Source organism: Schistocerca nitens, chromosome 4 (genome assembly GCF_023898315.1).
Source record: "Schistocerca nitens isolate TAMUIC-IGC-003100 chromosome 4, iqSchNite1.1, whole genome shotgun sequence".
NCBI lineage: Eukaryota > Metazoa > Arthropoda > Insecta > Orthoptera > Acrididae > Schistocerca > Schistocerca nitens.
In genome coordinates, this window is record NC_064617.1 from 321,216,426 (window position 1) to 321,238,657 (window position 22,232).

Sequence of the window (22,232 nt, forward strand, 5' to 3'; positions counted from 1 at the left end):
GCAAGTATCAGATGCAATTGGAGATCATAAAATGAAAGCAGTGCTATTTGCCGATGACCTGATGTTATGGGGAACTTGCGAGAAGGAGGTGCAAGAGCAGTTAGATGTATGGGAGGCAACGGCAGCACAATATGGAATGCATTTCTCTGCAAAGAAAAGTGAAATAATTGTCACAACAAGGAAGAAGAATAGGCCAAATGTGGATATAACTTGTGGAAGGGAAAAACTACAAGTGGTAGAGAACTTCAAGTACCTGGGAAGCATGATTGAAAGTAAGGGGGGAAACGCAATGGAAATAAATGAAAGGTGCAGAAAAGCAGGGCAGTTCTACAAATGCATTAGGGGGCTTATTTGGAGCAAGGAGGTGCCACAGAAATCCAAGGGAATTATATACCGAACCTACTTTGTTCCCATATTGGCATACGGAAGTGAGACATGGGTAATGCACAAAAGCGACAAAAGTAGAATACAGGCTAGTGAAATGAAGTTCCAGAGGAGCAGGTTGAGTGTAACAAGACGAGACAGATTGCGAAATGCGTATGTGAGGGACAGACTGAAGGAGGAACCAGTACAGGACAGGATAGAAAAATCAAGACTGCAGTGGTATGGACACATAAAGAGAATGGATGAGGGAAGAATTCCAAAGAGGATGTTTGATCTGCAACTGGAGGGGAAGAGGCCCAGAGGAAGACCAAGAGATAGATGGGTGAAGGGAGTGAAGGAATGTGTGACGAGAAGAGGAGAGAACTGGACGAAGGTGGAAGAGGGGGAATGGTGGAAAGACAGAACACGATGGAGAGGCTTGTGTTCCCGACAGACCCAGCCAGTGGCTGGAAACTGTCCAAGATGATGATGATGATTGAAAACATTCTTTCGAAATTCCTAATATCTTTGGGGGAAATGGCTACCAGTAGACTATTGTTGCTGGTATGTAGAATCTATGAGACTGGAAATATACTCCCAGATTTCTGGAAAAATATCATCCACATAATCCCGATGACAGTAAGGACAGATAGGTGCAAAAACTGTCATACAAACAACATAACATCTGATCCATCGAAGCCGCTTTCAAGACTGATACACAGAAGACTTGGAAAGATTAATGATCTGATGGTCTGTTAGGTCAGTTTGACTTTCGGAAATGTGAGGGCAACATAGAGGCAGTTCTGACATTAAATTTGATAATAGAAGCAAACTTCAAGGAAAATCAAGACACCTTCATAGAATTTGTCGACCTAGAAACAGCATTTGACAATGCAAACTTGATGCAAAATGTTCGAAATTTTCAGAAAAATAGATGTAAGCTATAGGGAAAAACGGATAATATACAACACGTATAAGAACCAGCAAGAATCAACAGAAATGTAACAACGAAGTTCTCCTATTAAAAAAGGGTGTAAGACAGGGATGCAGTCTTTCCCCCTTAATGTTCACTCTATGCATCATATAAGCAATAACGTAATTTAAAGGAAGGTTCAAGAGAGCGTGAAAGGATATCAGTGATAAGATTCGTTGATGAAATTGCTCTCCTCAGTAAAAGTGATTAAGAATTGTAGGATCTGTTGAATGGTGTGAACGATCTAATGAGTACAAAATATGGATTGAGAGTAAACCGAAGAAAGTCGGAAGTAATCAGCATTAGTAAAAATGAGATTAATGATAAGTTTAGCATCAAAATTGGAGTCCTTGAAGTAAAGTCGATGAATTATGCTATCTTTGAAGTAAAATAACCCATGACGCACAAAGCAAGACGACATAAAAAGCAGGTTAGCACAGGCAAAGAGGGCGTTCCTGATCAAGAGAAGTCTGCTAGTATCAATCATCTGCCTTAATTTGAGGAATAAATTGATGAGAATGTACTTTTGGAGCACAGCGTTGTATGGTAATGAACCATGGACTGCAGGAAAACCAGAAAACAAGAGAATGAAAGCGTTAGAGATGTGGTGCTACAGAAGAATGTTAAAAATTAGGTGGACTCGTAAGATAAAGAATGAGGAGGTTCTCAGTAGAATCACCGAAGAGGGAATGGATTGATAGGTCTTGGTACTAGAGGGGGCTATAGAGGGCGAAAACTGAGGGGGAAGACAGAGATGAACATACAACAACAAATAATTGAGGACGTAGGATGCGAATTTTACTCTGGGATGAACAGGTTGGAATAAGAAAGAAATTTGTGGCGGTAGGTATCAAACCAGTCAGCAAACTGATGACCCAAAAAATCGTTGTTCCTCTGCCAGATGTTAGGTCATTAGTAACGCGAATCACTACATAATGGCATAATTAGATTTTTCGAAAAACCGGTCGATTTAAATAAATAATCATTCGACGCACTCTAAGACGCTAATTAATTTCATGTTAGATATGAAATGGTTGTTAAGATTCTTATTCACATGGATTCAAGGTCAAAATTTATACTTTCGGCAAATTAATGTTTGTTTGTAGTAACAATATTTAGGAATAACCACTACACTAAATCACATTTATTTTCATGGTAAATGATACAGTGCATCGGAAACTTTATTGGTGTACAGTGTCTTCAACTTCTTTTGCTAAAAAGTTAAAGCAAAAATCAACATAATCGTCATCTGCGCATGGAAATTGTCATTTAACCGAAAAGGGATGTTCGTCAATTAGATGCATGCTGTGATGTTTAAGTGCTTGTAATTATTAATTTAATTGTAAATGTTATTTCTCAGAAGATGGCGATTAGTTCTAACAGCTGACAGAACTACACAGGAGCTGTCTTCAAATCCTTTGCCAGTTGCAGCACCTGCTTTTACCCATCTATATATAAGAAAGCAAAATAATGGTAGTAATAGCCTCTATACCAGGTATTCGATGGCGCTCTGGCTCAACTTTAATCTCATCATAAGTTTTGCATCTTCTTCTTCTTGTCATGTTTCAGGCGCTCCTCGGCCTGTTGTAGCTACATTTGGTCCTTCATATTTTTACTTGTTTTCCACGGAATCTCTTGACTTGCAATATATATTGCCAAAAATGTAGTGGTAACTGCACTCCTCTATTTGCAACGGATGGATATTCATTTTTGCCTATTTCCTTAAACGTTTTCGTTTATATCTAATACTTTCAGTTCCTTCCCAATGTCTTTTACAACCTGATTTTGTGTTCCTTCTTATGTTCTTGAAGAATTCCGTTTCGTTACTCAGTTTTTTTTTTCTACCCAAGACTCGTATCCATAAAACAATGTCAGTAATGACACAATTTTATACAATTTAAAATAAGTTTCTGTTCTTCATTTTGGAAATCTTCCAATAGTACCATTTTGGTAACTGAATTTCTCAATTTTGCCCTCTGTACGTTAGCATGATTCCTACAAATTTAAACCTACCTACTTGCTCCATTATCTTGTTTTCTTATGATATTTTTGTCATGACTGGGTTTTTCCCCACAGAAAAGGATGGCTTTTGTTCTTTGTATTGGTATCGGTATGTTATGCAGGATGGTCAGAAACAGTATGAAAAGCTTACAAGAATGTTGTAGGTTCTGCTGAGAAATAATTATTAAGAAAAAATTCGATACGTTGCGCCGATTTCGAGTTAATTAGCACTGAAGTTAGCAAATCAAGCTGCTTCCCGCGCAAATCAACCGGCCCGCCAGATACAGTTATTGTCAGTTGTTCTCCTAGCTGAGGTGATAGAGAACGAAACTGCTCGGCCTTTAGCTCGGATTCGGTTCTTACTTACCGTCTCATTTCCAGTTTTTGTATCGCTCTCTTTTTCGGTTTTAGGAAACCGAACCGAGAACAGCCTTGGTGACACCGTCTCTGGCCGACCACTTGAATTTTCGCGCGCAACGGCCCGATAGGCTAACTTCAATGCTAGTTAACTCGGAAACGGTGCAACGTATCGAATTTTGGTCTAAACAATTATTTCTCAGCGCAACCTACCCTGAACACTCTTACACGATTAACAGCCTATTTCTGACCACTCTGTATGTGTGACACATTTGGTGTAGTTCATAGTAAGCTATCTGTGGTCCACCTTCACCGTTTGACACTAAGACTTGATCATCTGCAAATACCATCGTGATTATGTAATCTTATTGATAAAAATCGTTAGTGTAATTATGGAATTCATTTTTTATTGCTGCACAGTTTTGTCAACGCAAATATTAAAGAGTAGTGGCGGAAGACTGCATTCTTGTCGAACTACTAAGTTAATATCCTCTGGTCTTTTCTTATTATTCCCAATTATTTGGATTCTTGTGTCATTATAGAACTTCTGAATTACCTGTATAAGTTGTACTGGCATTCTTCTTCTTTTTAATGTGTAGAAATGTGATGTTTGTACACTTTTTTCTGAGTCCATTGTCTTCCTCTCACAGGATGCACTTCAATGTGGGCTTCAGAACCTTGGTTATTATTCTAGCACATACGTTACACATCGAGTTCAGCAACGATATTCCGGGATTTGGTGTGTCGCTCTTCTTGAATATTTATTTTGTGTATGATACCCACCATTTTTAGGTATCTACTATCTTATCTAGCAAACTTTCAGAGTTCTAGGGAACCTCGAATTAGTTTTCATAAAAACTTGCTTCATCTGTACTCGACTTAACATTCACGTTGAAACAAGATGAGTGAGAAAATCCAAACGACCAGAAACTTGAAGTATTTCAGTGAGATCGTAGTACCAGCCTGTCTAGTAACGGAAGCGCAGATATTTCGACTACAGAAACGCAAGGGAGTGTACGGGAGGACGCACGACTTCAACAAGAAGTCCATATCCACACATACAGAGGTTAGACATAACACTGCGATCAAAACTGAAGCTCTGTACGAGAGTGGACCTTTAATTCTCAATATAAAGGGCGGTCTTGAAAGAATCCTAATGGAAGAACAAAGAATTGTGAGGAAAATTCGTGAGCTAGAAACAACGGATTACAGATACAGAAATTCCGTAGAACAACAGAGTAGTTCTATCTCGAAGCAAAGATTAGGAAATGAAGATTCAAATTCTATGTATCTGTTCATAGCCGCACAAAAATGGGGTTTACACACAAGATTATGATATATAGAAAAATTAAATAATGTACCATGGCCCAACAAGTCAGAAAGAACCTTCAGAAAATTCGGATAGAAGCAGTGGAAGTAGCAGACAGGAAACTGTTCAGTCAAAAGGTAAAATGTTGGCAAACACAGCCAACGGATGTGGTATCCAAAAAAACGAGGAACCAAGTGGAGTGAAGAAAGAAAAATAGCTAACAGAGAGAGTTAGAGCCTTACGGAAGATCAGATACCGCTTGTAAAAGTACTGAGTATCCCGCATGGTCCATACGCAAATAACAGGAACATCTTCGATCGAATATTGAGAGTTTAATCAACGTTTAACTCAGGCTAAATTATCCAATGGTTTCAAACCGGATGCGGCTGTGCTAAGTGCTCATAATTGTCCACTTATCCCTCCATCACACGTAGTTTAAAAGGCTGGCGCCAGACCTCTTCTTCAGGATTCCACATATCTATATTAACCACAACTAGGTGTTTCCTTCGGTAATTTTTCAACGTTGATGACAGCCGTTTGTTTTCACATCATAAAATCCGCTTTAAAAGACAGAATAAACTAAATAAACTTAACTATCAAGCCCAGCGAACCATGCGATGCCAACTGACCACTGCTGTCTTCCTGACTTCGGCGTCATTATTATCAGTGTAAAAAAGTTTGTAGTTCACAACTCTCTTCTGACCGTTAACAGAAGTCGACATGGAGCTAGGAAAACTGAATGAAGCTGCAAGGACTTATTTTTGCGAAACGTTACACTGCTAAGAAAAGGTGTCCACACAGTTTACAAGGTAGAGAGCAAATCTGTGGTGGCCGGCCGGTGTGGCCGAGCGGTTCTAGGCGCTTCACTGTGGAACCGCGTGGCCGCTACGGTCACAGGTTCGAATCATGCCCGGGCATGGATGTGTATGTTCTTAGGTTAGTTAGGTTTAAGTAGTTCTAAGTTCTAGGCGACTGATGACCTCAGATGTTAAGTCCAATGCTGCTCAGAGCCATTTCTTTAAATCTGTGTTGGTGGATTTTCATTCCTACCAGCCACCTTAGTTTAGATCACAAAGGCAGACTAATAGGGTAGCTCTGCACTAGTATTTAGCATTTTCTTCGAGTTTCGTCGTCTTGTGGCATGATTCCATGTAACAGGCGAAGCAACATCAAGAGGTTGTTAGTATCTTGGCGCTATTCCAGTACTCTTCTGCTGAGAAATAGCTCGCCTCTTTCCCCCTGTTTACGCCCAATAACACTGATTCCTCAATAGCGCTTAATATATTCGCTTGATTTACTGAACAGGCAAGTGTTTTGGCATATCGGTGATTAAGCAAGGAAAACATTAACTTAGGTGTTGTCATCTCCACGACAGAAACATATATGCACATTTAAAAATATATTACAGTTATCTCACAGTTTCGTTCTAATTTAGTCTCCAAACTAGCGCAGATGCACGTTTACACCATCTCACTCTCACCGCTTCACTCATACTTCATTCACTGCGCTTATCTCGCTACAGTTGTTCCTCTGCAAGCCACGTTTCAGCAGTCTGCTGTGCAGCTGAGGGTAAATGAAAGAAAATACAACATCATAAACATTCATACACAAAACTGATATCATTTTACATAGTACAAATTTTATTTGTGTGTGTACTTCACATGACAGTAACATTAGCAAACTGTCCCTCTATGATAACTTGTTTCTAAATATTCTTTTGTACTATATAGATAGTCTGAGATTAAGTGATTTTTTTAACATGTTTCTGACCGTGTTTCCCTCTTAAATTCTTTTAATTCTGTGCGGTACTATGTTACTCAGAATATCCCACCATTTGTGGAATCCTTTCCAGTTAATTTTAACCACAACATTTCAAAAAGATAGTCCTGACTCGCGTATTGTAACTATGTATGTCTGTCTGTAACGAAGCTGAACACCTATTCATTAAGTATGTATCTTTTCCAAGGCATATAATGAAAGAGTACGAAACCGTGGTAATCTGTAATCAAAACGTCCTCAGCCCCGGGCTCGAACTCCGCCACTACTTGAATTTTGAATAAAAATCCTCAGAAATGGCGGCTGAAGACTTCCGGCATAAGAAGTAACACTCATTAAGCCAACGACCTTACAAAGACGGCGGAGGAGCGGGCCGAGGTTCAGGCACTCTCTCGCCCTTAGGGTGGGAAACTGCCCCTAAAGGCGGAAGAATTAGCAATTATCAGCGGCATGAGGATGCAGAAGGCAATGGAAACAGCTGCAATAAAGACACACAAACTGTATCCACAGGACATGTGGCCTGTAACTTAAAAAGTGTCGTGATGATCTTTCCACTGGCAAAAGAATCCGGAATAGTCCCACATAAGGATCTGTGGGAGGGGATCATGAGGTAAAGACTACATAATCCACGAAAGGCTAATGTTCTACGAGTCGGGGAGTGGAATGTCAGAAATCTGAATGTGGTAGGAAAGCTAGAAAATCTGAAAGGACTCAGTCCAGATGTAATGGGTGTCAGTGGAGTGAAATGGAAAGAAGACAAGGATTTCTGGTCAAATCAGTACAGGGTAATATCAACAGCAGTAGAATGTGGTATAAGGGAGTACGCTCCATTAAGTATAGTATGGTAAGGCAGAAAGGGAGTTAATGTTAACTGTTCAGTGATAGGGTTGCTCTCATCAGACTCGAGAGCAAACCAACACAGACAACGATACATCGGGTATTCAGGCTGGCGTCGCAAGCCAAAAATGAAGAGACTGAGAAAGTATTTGAGGACCTTGAACAGTTAATTCAGTGCGTACAGGGAGACAAAAATCTGACAGTCATTGGGGATTGGAATGCGGTTTTAGGGGAACGAGTAGAAGAAAGGGTACTAGGAACAACACAGGAGAAAGACAAATTGAGTTCTGCATTAAATTTCAGCTAGTAATAGCGAATATTCTGTTTAAGAATCGCAAGAGGAAGAGATATACTTGGGAAAGGAGATCGGGAAGATTCCAAGTAGATTACATCATGGTCAGGCAGAGATTCCGAAACCATATACTGTATTATAAGGCGTACCCAGTAGCAGATGTAGACTCAGATCACGACTTAGTAATGACGAAGAGAAAGCTGCAGTTCAAGAAACTAGTCAGGATGAATCAATGTGCAAAGAAATGGGATATAGAAGAACTAAGGAATGAAGAGGTACACTTGAAGTTTCCTGAAGCTACAGATACTCAGATAAGGAATACCTAAGCAAGCAGTTTAGTTGAAGAGGAATTGACATCTTCTGAAAAGGGCAATCACAGATATTGGAGAGAAAAACGTAGTTTCAAGAAAGGTAATAGAAGAATACTTCAGTTGACCTATGAAAGAAGGGAGTACATAAATGTTCAAGGAAATTCAAGAATACAGAAATACAAGTCGCTGAGTATTGAAACAAACAGGAAGTGCGGGGAAGCTAAGGCGAAAGGGCTGCGTGAAAAATGCGAAGAAAACGAAAAAGATGACTGTCGGAAGAGAAGTCAAAACAACCTTCGGTGAAATTAAAATCAGGGCTGGTAACATTAAGGATAAGGTGGGAATCCCACTGCTAAATGCAGAGGAGAGAACGGATAGACAGAAAGAGTACGTTGGAGGCCTCTATGAGAGGGAAGGCTTGTCTGATTACGTGACAAAAAAGAAAAAGAAGTCGATAAAGAAGAAATTGTGGATCTCGTATTAGAATCAGGATTTAACAGAACTTTGGAAGACTTAAGATCGAATAACGGTGAAGGGACAGATAACATTCCATCAGAATTTCTAAAATCATTGGGGGAAGCGGCAATAAAACGACTATTCAAATTGGTTTGTAGAATGTATGAGTCTCACGACATACCGTCCGGCTTTCTGAGGAATATCATCCACACAGTTCCGAATACTGCAAGAGCTGAAAAGTGCGAGAATTATCCCACAATCAGCTTAACATCTCATGCATCTAAGTTGCTGACAAGAATAATATTCAGAAGAATGGAAAAGAAAATTGAGGAAGTGTTAGACGATGATCAGTTTAACTTTAAGAAACGTAAAGGCACCAGAGTGGCAGTTCTTACGTTGCGGTTGATAATGGAAGCAAGACTAAAGAAAAATCAAGACACGTTCATAATGTTTGAGGACCTGAAAAAGCGTTCGACAACATAAAATGGTTCCAGATGTTCGAAATACTCAGAAAAATAGGGGTACGTTATAGGAAACTACGAGTAATATAGAATATGTACAAGAACCAAGAGGGAACAATGAGAGTGAAAGACCAAGAACGAAGTGCACTGATTAAAAAGGGTGTAAGAAAGGGATTCAGTCTTTCGCACCTACTGTTCAATTTATATCTATTGAAGAAGCAATGCTGTGAAAAGGATAAAGGTTCAACAGTGGGATCAAAATTCATGGTAAAATAATATGAGTGATAGGATTTGCTGGTGACAACGCTGTCATTGGTGAAAGTGAAGAAGGATCACAATATCTGTTGAATGCAAGTGCAGAATATCGAGTGAGACAAATCGGAGAAAGACGAAATTAACGAGAAGTAGCAGAAATGTGAACAGTGAGAAACTCGTCAGGAATGGTGATCACGAAGTATTCGAGGTTAAGAAATTCTGCTGTTTAGGCAGCAAAATAACCCATGACGGACCGGGCAAGGAGAATATAAAAAGCAGACTAGCACTGGCAAAAAGGATCTTCCTGGCCAAGAGAAGTCTACTAGTGTCAAACATAGGCATTAACTTGAGAGAGGAATTTCTGAGAATGTACATTTGGAACACAGCATGTATGATGGTGAAACATGGACTGTGGGAAGACCTAAACAGAAGAGCATCGAGGCATTTGAGATGTGGCGCTTCGGAAGAATGTTGAAAATTGGGTGAACTGATAAGGTAAGGAATAAGGAGATTCTCCCGAGAATCAGTGAGGAAAGGAATGTGTGGAAAACACAGACAAGAAGGGTCAGAGAGAGCTGTAGAGGGCAAAAAAATGTAGAGGAAAACATGTGGGTTGCAAGTGCTACTTTGTGATGAAGAGACTAGCACAGGAGAGAAATTCGTGACTCAAAAAAACATTGAAAAACAATCAACAGATTTGTTCCTGTCGCATTATGTTAATGTAATAATTGTAATGCATTCGACAGGCTTCTTATGTAGTTTCACCAACCTCTCTATGTGAGCACTGAGTGCAATTCTGTATACGAATATTTTGTTGCATTAAGATAAATACAGTTAAAAGTGCATCTTCATTGAATATCTGCATGGGAGTACGTTGATGCTTATTTTATTGATACAATATCTCGATGTAAATTGGAAATTTGTGGTAAGGTTCTGCGGGACCAAACTGATGAGGTCATCAAAAAATGGTTCAAATGGCTCTAAGCACTATGGGACTTAACATCTGTGGTCATCAGTCCCCTAGAACTACTTAAACCTAACTAACCTAAGGACAGCACACACATCCATGCCCGAGGCAGGATTCGAACCTGCGACCGTAGCAGTCACGCGCTTCCAGACTGAAGCGCCTAGAATAGCACGGCCACACCGGCCGGCGCTGAGGTCATCGGTCCCTAGGCTTACACACTAATTAATCTAACTTAAACTAACTAACGCTAAGGACAACACACACACCCATGCCCGAGGAAGGACTCTAACCTCCGACGGTGGCAGGGGGAGGGGGGGGGGCGCCCAAGACCGCGCGGCTATCTCGATGTCATTTGACTGTCAACTGTAATACCTGGGAGTTTATAGCTTTACACTTCTTTTTTTATCTGAGTTTGCAAACGGAACGCAAGTACTATTTAACTAACTGTCCTGTTTGGTATGTCTGTAGCTGCTACAAACAAATTATTCTCACTTAGATATTAATGTCTTCCATGTTAAGAGAAATTCCACTACTTGCGTCAAGTGAACCTTCCTATTTATTACGTTGTCAGCTACAGTGGATACGGTTGCATTGACGTACAAAATGAAAAACGTGTCTAATGTCGATCCCTGAGGGACTCCGTATTTCACCAGCAGAAAATTTTAACATACATTTTTGTAGTACGACGCTTTTTGCGCTTAATTTCCACACGCTGCTCTCCGTTTGTATTTTCTGTGACAAACACAGTCCAATGACTGAGGGGGCAAGGAACAAAACAGACACTGTTCTTGCTCATGTAATACATATGTTACCTGAACTATTACAACCATGACGTTGATGGAGTGCCCAGTGTGTCAAGCACTCATTGCCCGTCTGCGGTGATTCGATTATATGACGTCTCGTATCCATCACTGACTTTCAATATAGGATTTGACATCATCCAGTCACATGATACGTCTAAGTACAACGTTAATCAACATGATATCGTAGTCCTCTTTCAGCAGCTATCTCTGTTTCAGTTGTTCATGACTAAGTGAATCTGGCAAGCTATTGAAGTCGTGGGACGATTCCTAAAATCATCTTTAGTCCTTTTCTCAGTTACATGTTCAAAGATTACCAACTGGCCAGAGACGTACAGACTGTGTAGCCCTACAGGCCTGCAACGGGAACGGTTCGTTCGACATCTTGATAAAATTCTAACTAACGTCGCATCTCATCTGTTGTTTAGCTACATCCATAACTGAGAACTGGTTTTAGTTCGCTACGACAATTCGCCCGAGTTTTTGCAATCAGCACATTTCTACCGGCACTAAAACAGGTTGATTTGATTAGAGTTTGCCTATTTTGTCTCAGCTACAATCAGCCAATTGTTCAGACGGATGGGTAATAACCGCTCGGTTCCGAAATGTAGACATCTCCATCATTGTGATTACTGCCTGTAATCCTTCACTTTGCATGCGTCAGTCCCAAGCCGTGGATAATATACAAACACATCCTACTCACTTGATTATAATGAAGGGATTACGGCGGTCTAAATATAAAGTCTGGAATGTTAAAACTGAGCAACATTGCTCAGTGCTAAGATACTGGACTCGCATTCGAGAGTGCAACGATGCGAATCCCTATCCAGTCATCCACATTTCGATTTGACGTCATTTTCATAAATTGTTTAAGGCAAGTATTGGTGCGTCTCCTCTGTAAAGGAAACGATAGTTTTCTTTCCCCGTTTTCCCCAATTCTAGCTTCTGCTCCGTCTGGAATGACCGCTTCATCGATGGGGCATTAAAGCCCAATCATTTTCCTCTATCTATATCCTCATGATAACGAGACAACTGACGATTCAGTTTGCAGGTTAAAATCAATTCTTCAGTTTGCTCCGTCACGTGAGCCAATAGATGATACTTTTGAATCTGTTGCTTATTTACCCTTTGTGGGAAGTATATCATCCAAAATTTCAAGAATTTTAATCAAACATAATATTAAAAGTGTTTTCACGCCGGTGGCCAAGACTGGAGCCCTTCTTGGCTCAGTTAAAGATGATTTAGGCCTGAGGAGGCCCGGGGTTTATGAAATTCCGTGTCACTGTGGAAAGAAGTATATTGGTCAAACTATTCGAACTATTCGGGACCTGTGCGTAGAAAATCATCGGCACACTCGGTTGTTCCAGCCTGATAAGTCGGCAGTGGCGGAACATTCCCTTAACGAAGGACACAGGATGATGTATGACAAGACACAATTGATCTCTCCTGCTTCTCGCTATTGAGAATGTGTTCTTAAAGAATCCATTGAAATTAGAGTATCCAGTAACATTATTAACAGGCATAAAGGTTTTCCTCTAAGTAAAATATGGAATCCATTTTGTCCGACATTAAACAACAACGGTCTTCTTTTCGATCTCTGGATTCTTCCAGCTAGAGCTGTTGCGATTTATCGTTTCTGCCGTCTTCTCCCACCGGCGCGCTGCGTGTCTACTTGCCGCCTGGAGGCGCTGTCCATCACCTCACGCACGCGCGGTGCTCTGTTCATGGTGTATAAAGGTTTCCGTCGTTGTGGCTGGAATTCAGTTCCGGCGAGGCAGTGCACTATCATTAACTCACCTGAAGATGGCGGCCAGCTGGTCTGCCGAAATATTGTGTTTGGACGACGACATGATCCGGCTGCAAACCCGTGAAGAATATCAGATGTTATTACGCCGGGAAAGTCTATGAAATCACGATAAAACAGTTCCTTGTTTACCCCCTTACAGTCATCACAAAAACGTGAAGTGCCTATTGGATGACGAAAACAAACATTTTCTTTACACCAGGCATACCTGATAAAAGAAAAATTAATACATTCAGGTATCATACAGCAGTTACTAGTTGTATTTACACAGAAATGGAATGGAGTAAAAAATGCTCGTGGCCATTGTTCTGCTTATTGTGCTGTGTACTGAACGCCGTTACCGTACAAATTTTCTTTGGACTTGGAAAGTACTCTGCTTTCGTTCTGGACTTTAATTACTACAGCAGTTATCGTTCGAACCACAATTAACGGAATTATCCGAGTTACTTCCTGTTTCTTCTAATGTTTCCAAATTTTCTAAGGAAATGTCGACATTATTGGAATGAATGCCCGAAAATTCAACCAATGAATAACACGTATGTAGGTCTTCAGGAGAAGTAGATCATTTCGATTGCTTACCACGTTCGTCGTATTTTATTTTTGCCAGGTTGAAAACACTGACTGGCTTCCACATTACAGTGAAACTCTGGAACCTGCACAAAGCTGTTAACAAGCATATGCAAAGAAATCACAAAGAAAATTAATTCCTCTTTATCTCCATTGTTAACATTTAGCAGTACGACAAAGGCAAACGCTGGTTATTATGAATATTAAATGACTTGCAAATCCGAACGAAAAGTAACTATGAACGAATGTGTCAGAGAAACAATCACCAGTAACTGTAATTACCTTTACAAATTACGATAGCATTGTGCCGTGTTACCTGTTTACCATCCACCCCCTTAGCTGAGTGGCCAGCGCCTTTGACTGTCGTGTAGAGGGCCCGACTTCGATTCCCGATCGGGTCCGAGATTTTCTCTGCTCGGGGACTGGGTGTTGGTGCTGACTTCAACATCATCACCGACGCGCAAGTCGCCCAATGTGGCGTCACCTGAAAAGACTTCCAACTCGGCATCCGAACTTTCGGCCATGCTGCCATACGATCATTTCATTTCACCAGTTTATCGATGTGCCGTCAACCAAGGATATCTGCCCTTCGGGTTGCACATGTACTGTCTACTACAGCTAGCTCAAGGGCGTACAGCTGTCTAGCCGCATGGGGAACTAGCAATTTAGCAAACTTAAACACTTTTTAAAAAATTCTTGGACTGTGTCTTTGTAGCTAAAAATTTGACGTTGTGTTTCGCCCTTGTGTATTCTTCCTGTATAGAAAAAACTGACCGTTCCCTTTCAGTTACAAAGCGACGCGCGTGCGCAAGGGCGCACACCTACACACACACACACACACACACACACACAGGAAGGGTGGTGTGGACGAACAGCACCAAGAAAAAAATAAATTACACATTCACATTCTTTGCTACCATCGGCTGGGCGAATAAAGTTCCCATGAGGAGAACAAAAGGAAAAAATTGGAGTAACAAGTTGCTGACAAAAAGTTGTGGCACAAGCTACACAGAGCTTTAATTAAAGTGGGATATACTGTTCCCTTTCAAAATGTTGGGCTGGTACTCCCTCACTTTCCGCTTCAGAAAATGAGATAACACAGTTGAAATATGGTCACGCGCAGAACAAAGTTTACACTGTTCACAGAAAAATGGCGCACACGTCTGCGGCGAAAAAAAGGGCATCCGGCCGCAAAGTTAGTTAAAATAAATTTGCGGAAACTTGAGCACAGCGGAGTCCGTAACTAGACGGGGTAGACGCTAACGAAAAAAAAAAAAAGCAATACGTCGCGCTGGCATCCCAAACCGTCACTACTGGTTGTCGGATCGTACAGCGAAAGACATACTGATATCACACGACTGTCCTGGGCGTCTCCAGACACATCCTTGGACTGGATCTCATTGACTGGAGTAGAACTGTCTTCGGTGATGAGTCCCACTTCGAACTGAATCCCTTGACCAGCAATGGCGTGACTGGAGATGCCCTGGACAGCAGCGGGATACCAGCCTGAATGATGCCCGCCATACGGCGTAACAACCAGTCACGATTGCGGTGCCATTTATTTTCAAAACAGGACCCGAGGCACCCTTACAGCACAGCGGTAAATCGACGATATTCTACGCCCAGTTTTGCTGCCCTTTATACAAGCCATCTTGGCCTTACAGTCCAGCCAGATTACGCCCGCCCGCAAACGGTGAAAGTTTCTACTACTTGTCTCCGTGCTTTCCAAACCCTACCTGGGCCAGCAAGTTCGCCACATCTCTCCCCAACTGAGAACATTCGGAGCACTATAGAGAGGGCCCTCCAAGCAACGCGGGATTTTGAGATCTAACGCTCCAGTTGGACAGAATGTGGCACGATATACCTCAGGAGGACACCCAGTAGCTCTATCAATCAATGTCAAGAGGAATAACTGCTTGCATAAGGGCCAGAGGTTGATCAACGCCTTATTGATTTCCTCAATTTGAAAAGTACTTTCTCTTGAATAAATCACTCAATTTTCTTGAAATTGTAGTCATTCATTTGTCTGTGCATGTACATCACATCTGCCATTTCCGTTCCCATTCGGATAGCTTTTTTTTTTTTCTTTTTAACTCTATTAGGGAATGCGATTGGAAGACTTAGATATGTTGGAAGGATTGTGGGAAACTGCAGTCCGTTTGTAAAGGACATCGCATTCAATCGCTGGCTGCAGTTCAGTATCGCCAGCTTGACGAAATATCTCAGTCCAGCGTGCTTAATTACAAACATCAAAAAAGGTTTTGCAACACCCCGGTTACCAGAAATCCTGAATATATACGTTGACTGTGGATATTGTACCACAGACACAGTCCCTTTGACTGTTCAGAGATGTCACTAAACCAGCCCAAAGATGTAAACAACCATGCGTGAGCAGCGCCTATTAGATGGAGGGGGTCCGACAGCCGATCAGTTCCACCAGGAAGGAGGTACACGGCTCGTGTTGTCTGTAGTTCAACCATGCCTAGACGGTCATACCGCAATTCAATCGCGTCCGCATTGTTACTTTGTGCCAGGAAGGACTCTCAACAAGGGAAATTTCCAGGCGTCTCGGAGTGAACCAAAGCGATGTTGTTCGGACATGGAGGAGATAGAGACAGACAGGAAATGTCGATGACGTGCCTCGCTCAGGCCGCCCAAGGGCTACTACTGCAGTGGATGACCGCTACCTATGGATTATGGCTCGAAGGAACCCTGGTAGCTACACCACCATGTTTAATAATGCGTTTCGTCCAGCCACAGGACGTCGTGTTACGACTCAAACTGTACACAACAGGCTGCATGATGCGCAACTTCACTCCCGAGCCGGCCGAAGTGGCCGTGCGGTTAAAGGCGCTGCAGTCTGGAACCGCGAGACCGCTACGGTCGCAGGTTCGAATCCTGCCTCGGGCATGGATGTTTGTGATGTCCTTAGGTTAGTTAGGTTTAACTAGTTCTAAGTTCTAGGGGACTAATGACCTCAGCAGTTGAGTCCCATAGTGCTCAGAGCCATTTGAACCATTCACTCCCGACGTCCATAGTGAGGTCCATGTAGCGCAGAACAGATGGGCTCAACAAAATGCCGAATGGACCGCTCAGGATTGGCATCATGTTGTCTTCACCGATGAGTGTCGCGTAAGCCTTCAGACGTGTCTGGAGGCAACCCGGTCAGGCAGAACGCCTTAGACACACTGTCTAGCGAGTGCAGCAAGGTGGAGGTTCCCTTCTGTTTTGGGGTGGCATTATGTGGCGCCGACGTACGCCGCTGAGGGATCTACGCCGAATCGCCGTTGAGGAGTGAGACAGTCTGGACCAACAGTGCCTTGATGAACCTGTGGATAGTATGCCACGACGAGTACAGGCATGCACCAATGCAAGAGGACGTGCTACTGCGTACTGCTGGTACCGGTGTGTACAGTAATCTGGACCACCACCTCTGAAGGTCTCGCCGTATGGCGGTACAACATACAATGTGCGGTTTTCATGAGCAATGAAAAGTGCGGACATGATGTTTATGTTGATCTCTATGCCAGTTTTTCTCTACAGGTTCCGGAACTCTCGTACCCGAGGTGATGCAAAACTTTTTTTATGTGTGTATAATACAATTATAATACTTCTGTGACAAAACAAATAACTCTCAATAAATTCCAGTTAAAGAAGATGAGACGTCCCCTAAGGACATGCACATTGTCTAACGCAATTCTTTGGAAACCCTTGGAACAATGACAGCCGGCCGCTGTGGCCGAGCGGTTCTGGCGCTTCAGTCCGGAACCGCGCTGCTGTTACGGTTGCAGATTCGAATCCTGCCTCGGGCATGGATGTGTGTGATGTCCTTAGCTTAGTTAGGTTGTGTACAGCAGTCATTTTTCCCTCGCTCAGTACGTGAACTGAATAGGATTTATAATCTTGCTGTTTAAAAAAGAAAGCTGCTACTATTCCTACATTTAAAGTACTACCAATAAACTGCCGCGCTGTAACCTCTCCAGGAATAATGGCACCAATTGTTTTTTTGTGAATTTACACAGGTAACTTAGTACATCAAAATTAAATTGGTGCGACGAATGGTCCGCCATACACTGTACAGTGACTTCCTTCATGATGTTAAACTTAAATCTTCCTCTTTTCCTTAGAAACTGTCTCTCGTAATTTGTTACAACTAGGTAACAATGTGACCTTGGGCGTCTGCATGAAATTGCAACTTTGTTTCATAAGTGACTGTAATGCAACAGCAAGGTTCAACGTGACAGTTGCATTTTTGTCAGAGCTGCCGGAGATGTGTGCTTGAGGTATGCTTGCTGGTGTGAATGTGTGTGTGGTTTTCTTTTCTGAGGAAGGCTTTGGCTGAAAGCTAAATATGTAACAGTCTCTCGTTGTGCCTGTCATTAACTCAACAAATCATCTTTTCGATGAGTAGCAATCTATTCCTTTCACTAATTTTGTTGTTTATACCTCTATATTATTAATATGAATATGAAAGCCACTATTTTTATTTAACAATATGAATTTACATATTTTTGTGGTTAATTACAAGGTATTCAGAGAATATTTCACAAGAAATATTTTTATTAATACACCAATAATATTATGTTGTCACTGAAAATTGAAGACGTTAAGTCTAAAAAATACCCGAGGAAATACTTTTGGAATGCAACACAGATAATCAGGTAAAATATGAAAATAATAATTGCCCAAGTAAGCAAACGGAAGTAAACTTGAAAAGCCACACTTTTTCCTGTCACTGCAATGTTAAACTTGCTATTTACGATGACCATATTGAAAATGGTAAGCAACAATTTTTAAATCTCTTAATATTTACTTTTTAGAGATACCATGTGTATCATCGTAATTTACGTGCTTTTCTCTCTTTTTTCAACATAGTCTCCATTTCTTTGCAGACGTTTTTCCCATCTTTCTGAAAATTTGAAAATACCCTTATGACAGAAATCCATTCCAGATGCACAAAGACACTGACACTGATTTCTGAACATCCGTCTCGTGATGTTTATCACTTTCATTTTGAAATCTCTGAAGAAGGTTTTGGTTGATTGTTTTGCTCTGAAGCGTGTGTTCTTTGATCAATAAACGTAGGACTCAACGGGCACATACATTTCGATAACCTAAGCTTTGAAACATTTGCACTACACTGTGACCTACTTGAAGCTTAACAGCTATTTCGCTCACTGTGACATGCCTTTCTTCTGTAACGAGATGACCAACTCTCCCTTGTAGCGAACATGGAGGTAGTTCGCAGGCGACCGTTACGAGGCTTTTCCCATCTCTGAAATGCTTCACATATCTCCTAACATTAGTAGCACCCATACAGTCATCTCCAAAGGCAAGTTGAAGTCTGAAGTAAATTTCAGTAGCATATTTTCCCTCTTTACAAAGGAATTCAATGACAGCACGATATCGAAGCGAAACATGGATGTCCGCCATTTTGGAAGTACTGCCTCTGGTCACGTGATAGAAGCTAATGACGTCACAATATAGCAACATGCGGTGGTAAGTCTGTAGACTATGATCATGCTGTCGTTTTTGTTGTGTTGTTGGAAACTGAATTTTAACAATGGGTTGCTCACGACTTTCAGCGTGACCCTCGTAGAAACATTGCAGATACTCGTTACTGAAATTAAGCCAGAATGTCGTAACACACACTGAGGTGAGGGAAATCATGTGATATCTCCTAACTTCATGCCTGGCCTCCTTTTGCCCTCCTTTGATCTTGACACTGTGGATCACTGAGTATTGAAGTGCCGAACGATTTCCGAAATGGAATGTACGATGCGCCTTGCTCCAACTACCATTCTGCGTTCGAAGTCTGCTGATTTCCATCGTGCGGCCATAATCACGTCGGAAACGGTGCAACGACTCCACGTGGTATGTACTGAAGAAGTCATTGGAAGCCCCGTGCAGAAAGACTGAGGCATACTGCTCCTATAGCCGTCCATAATAGCGAAAGTGCCGCCAGCGCAGGATTTTGTGCACGAACTCACTTCTCAGTTACGTCCTATAAATGTTCGAGGTTTAGATTTGGCGACCTGGGTGGCCAACTCACTCGCTCGAATTGCCCAGAATATTCTCCAAACCAACTGCGAACAACTGTGGCTGGTGACATGGCACACTGTCATCCATAAAAATTCCAGTGTATAGCGCAACTTTACGTTAGCAGAGGAAGGGTTCAGTTAATGAAAGGACTAGGCCACAGTTCTCAAACATGATCGTCTTTATTAAAATATAACTCTCTGAGCAAGTTTCATTCCATGGTACTTATTTAAAAAAAAAAAAAAAAAAAAAAAAACAGCATAAAATTTTAAGAGAAATTTCTCATAAAAACATTACACTAATTAAATACAGAAATCTCAAAAACAAATTCAAGCTAACAAGTAAATGACTTTAGAGTTAACTTCTGCAATAGTTCAACACAAGATCATTAAACAACATTAAACAAACTCGTGGTTTTAAAATTAAGCCACCACTCACGCAACTACAAATGCATCAACAGATAACGGTTATAATTGGTGGAGTATACTTAAAGCAGGATTATACAGCTTTCCTTTCACTACACACGAACTGCCGCTCTTGGTACGAGTCCTCTTACTCTCCAACAATCAACAGGCCCAGCTCGCCCGTCTCCTTAGGCAGGTCGCTGTACACACGGGAGAGAACACAAAGGAACAAGATAGGCTTCTAAAACACACAAACAGATGGTGTTAATTCGACAAGCCTCAAAAACATGTTCATACGTGCTTCAGAGAATACAGGCCAGACAATAATGACAATTTAAACAATGGCCTGGAAAACTTCAAGTAACCAATTGGTCCAGTGAATAAAATAAAAAAATTTAACCCCACTTGAAAAACCATCAAAACACGAGCATTTCACTACTAAATAAATCGTCCAGGACTGGCAGTTGGCAATATCCACAGCACAGATTTAAGTAGCTGACGACGAGAATTTCGAATGAGGCAACAAGAGGCAGCAATACATTAAATCACGTTGTTACCACAGTTCATGCGCTGAAATTTTGCTCAAAAAAAAAAATCCTATCCATGGTTCCTATACCGTCGTCAGCAGAAACAAGGCTGTCCACTCAGAGTCCTGTCAACCAATGAACGTCAGAATCACCAACGCCAGTACCAATCGTCTCAGTTCTATGCGTTGCCATCTTATACTGACGCCCAGTACATGCGCGACTCACGCCTCCTAGCGGCTCCGTGTTCACTCCTTTACGTGCCTCGCCTCAGGCGCGCGCTATATAGGCAAACTTTACGCCAGAGGGGATCGATAGCCGCTAGGTTCATGTGCACACGTCACAGACGTAGTGCCTGAAATCTGATAATCTCGGCTCACTATTTACACTGTGGATCTCTGAATACTGAACTGTCAAACGATTTCCGAAATGGGATGTCCCATGCGCTTAGGTCCAACAACCATTCTGCGTCGGAAACGGTTTGAAACGAATTAGCAGAGTGCAAATGACAGGTCCGCCAATGCATTGCCCTTTTATATCTTGTGTGCGCGGTACTACCGCCATCTGGATATGTACATTTCTCTGTCCCATGACTTTTGACACCTCAGTGTATACCCCAGGTTCTGGGAGGGGGCAAGTGTCCCCTTTTCCCCCTTTGCCTATGCCTATGTATATGAAACAGAAGAAGTGCTTGTGTCTCGCTTAGTTTGTTTTTTTTTCCTCCGTGTCATCTCTTCGGACCTACCTGCTTTGCCTCCACACAACTTCCCCCCTCGTGCGCACTGGTGACGGGCTCGTGTTTGTGTTGCAGTGCACTCGCTGCCTAACCTGACGGTGCTGAGCCTGTCGGGCTGCAGCAAGATCACGGACGACGGGGTGGAGCTAATCGCCGAGAACTTGGGCAAGCTGCGGTCGCTCGACCTGTCGTGGTGCCCGCGCATCACGGACGCCGCTCTCGAGTACATCGCCTGCGACCTCAACCAGCTGGAGGAGCTCACGCTGGACCGGTGAGTGGCGAGCCACGCTGTCATAGAGCCGTCCACGTCCTCAATACGTTGCGGAGATGCGATATCGCTTCCTCTTGACCATTTCATGGTGGCTTCCCCTAGCTTCGACCTTGCCATCGCCACAGTAATTTATATTGCCCCACCGAACTTCTGAGTGAATCTTCATAATATTTGTGTGTTTTTCAGTAAATATGTCATACAGAAAAGAAATTATAGTCGTCTCATTTAATCAAATAAGGCTCGTAAGTGACAGAAAATACATTACAAAATAACATCTGAGACGCCCTGCTAATCCCGCAGGACAGGACAGACGATTTAAATAGTGGAAAGGGGCCAAAATAAGTAGCTGTCAGTTACACTCGCACATACAATTTCATTATCAAATATTACAAGAGCCCCAAAAAAAATTTTTTTTAAGCACACAGCTTTAATCTTTGGCACTAAATTACCGACTGAAAGCCACTTTAATTTAAAAACGGCTGAAGGCCAATAACTTAAGACGCAAGCATAATCAGAAATTTAAAAGGCAAGCCTTATCTTGAAACAGTTCTTTAATTTGGGCTCAAGGCCTTAAGAGCAAACAACGCAACTTCAAAATCGGCTGAAGGCCCAAGACTTAAAAAATTCAACAACTTTAAAATTTTAAAATGCCAAAGGGCTTACGTGAAACAGTCCTTTAAACTAGGCTGAAGGCCTCAAGAGCAAAACAACTCTAATTTTTTTTTAAAA

At 41.9% G+C, this 22,232-nt stretch overlaps 1 protein-coding gene across 1 annotated transcript in view; it reads left to right on the forward strand.

Annotated features, from left to right (window-relative positions):
* LOC126252279 (F-box/LRR-repeat protein 16) overlaps nt 1–22,232 on the forward strand; it is a 432,643-nt gene that overhangs the window by 269,232 nt on the left and 141,179 nt on the right. The window contains exon 3 of the mRNA XM_049953152.1: nt 21,308–21,503. Coding sequence (XP_049809109.1) covers nt 21,308–21,503 — 196 coding nt within the window. The remainder of the gene's footprint in view (nt 1–21,307; nt 21,504–22,232) is intronic.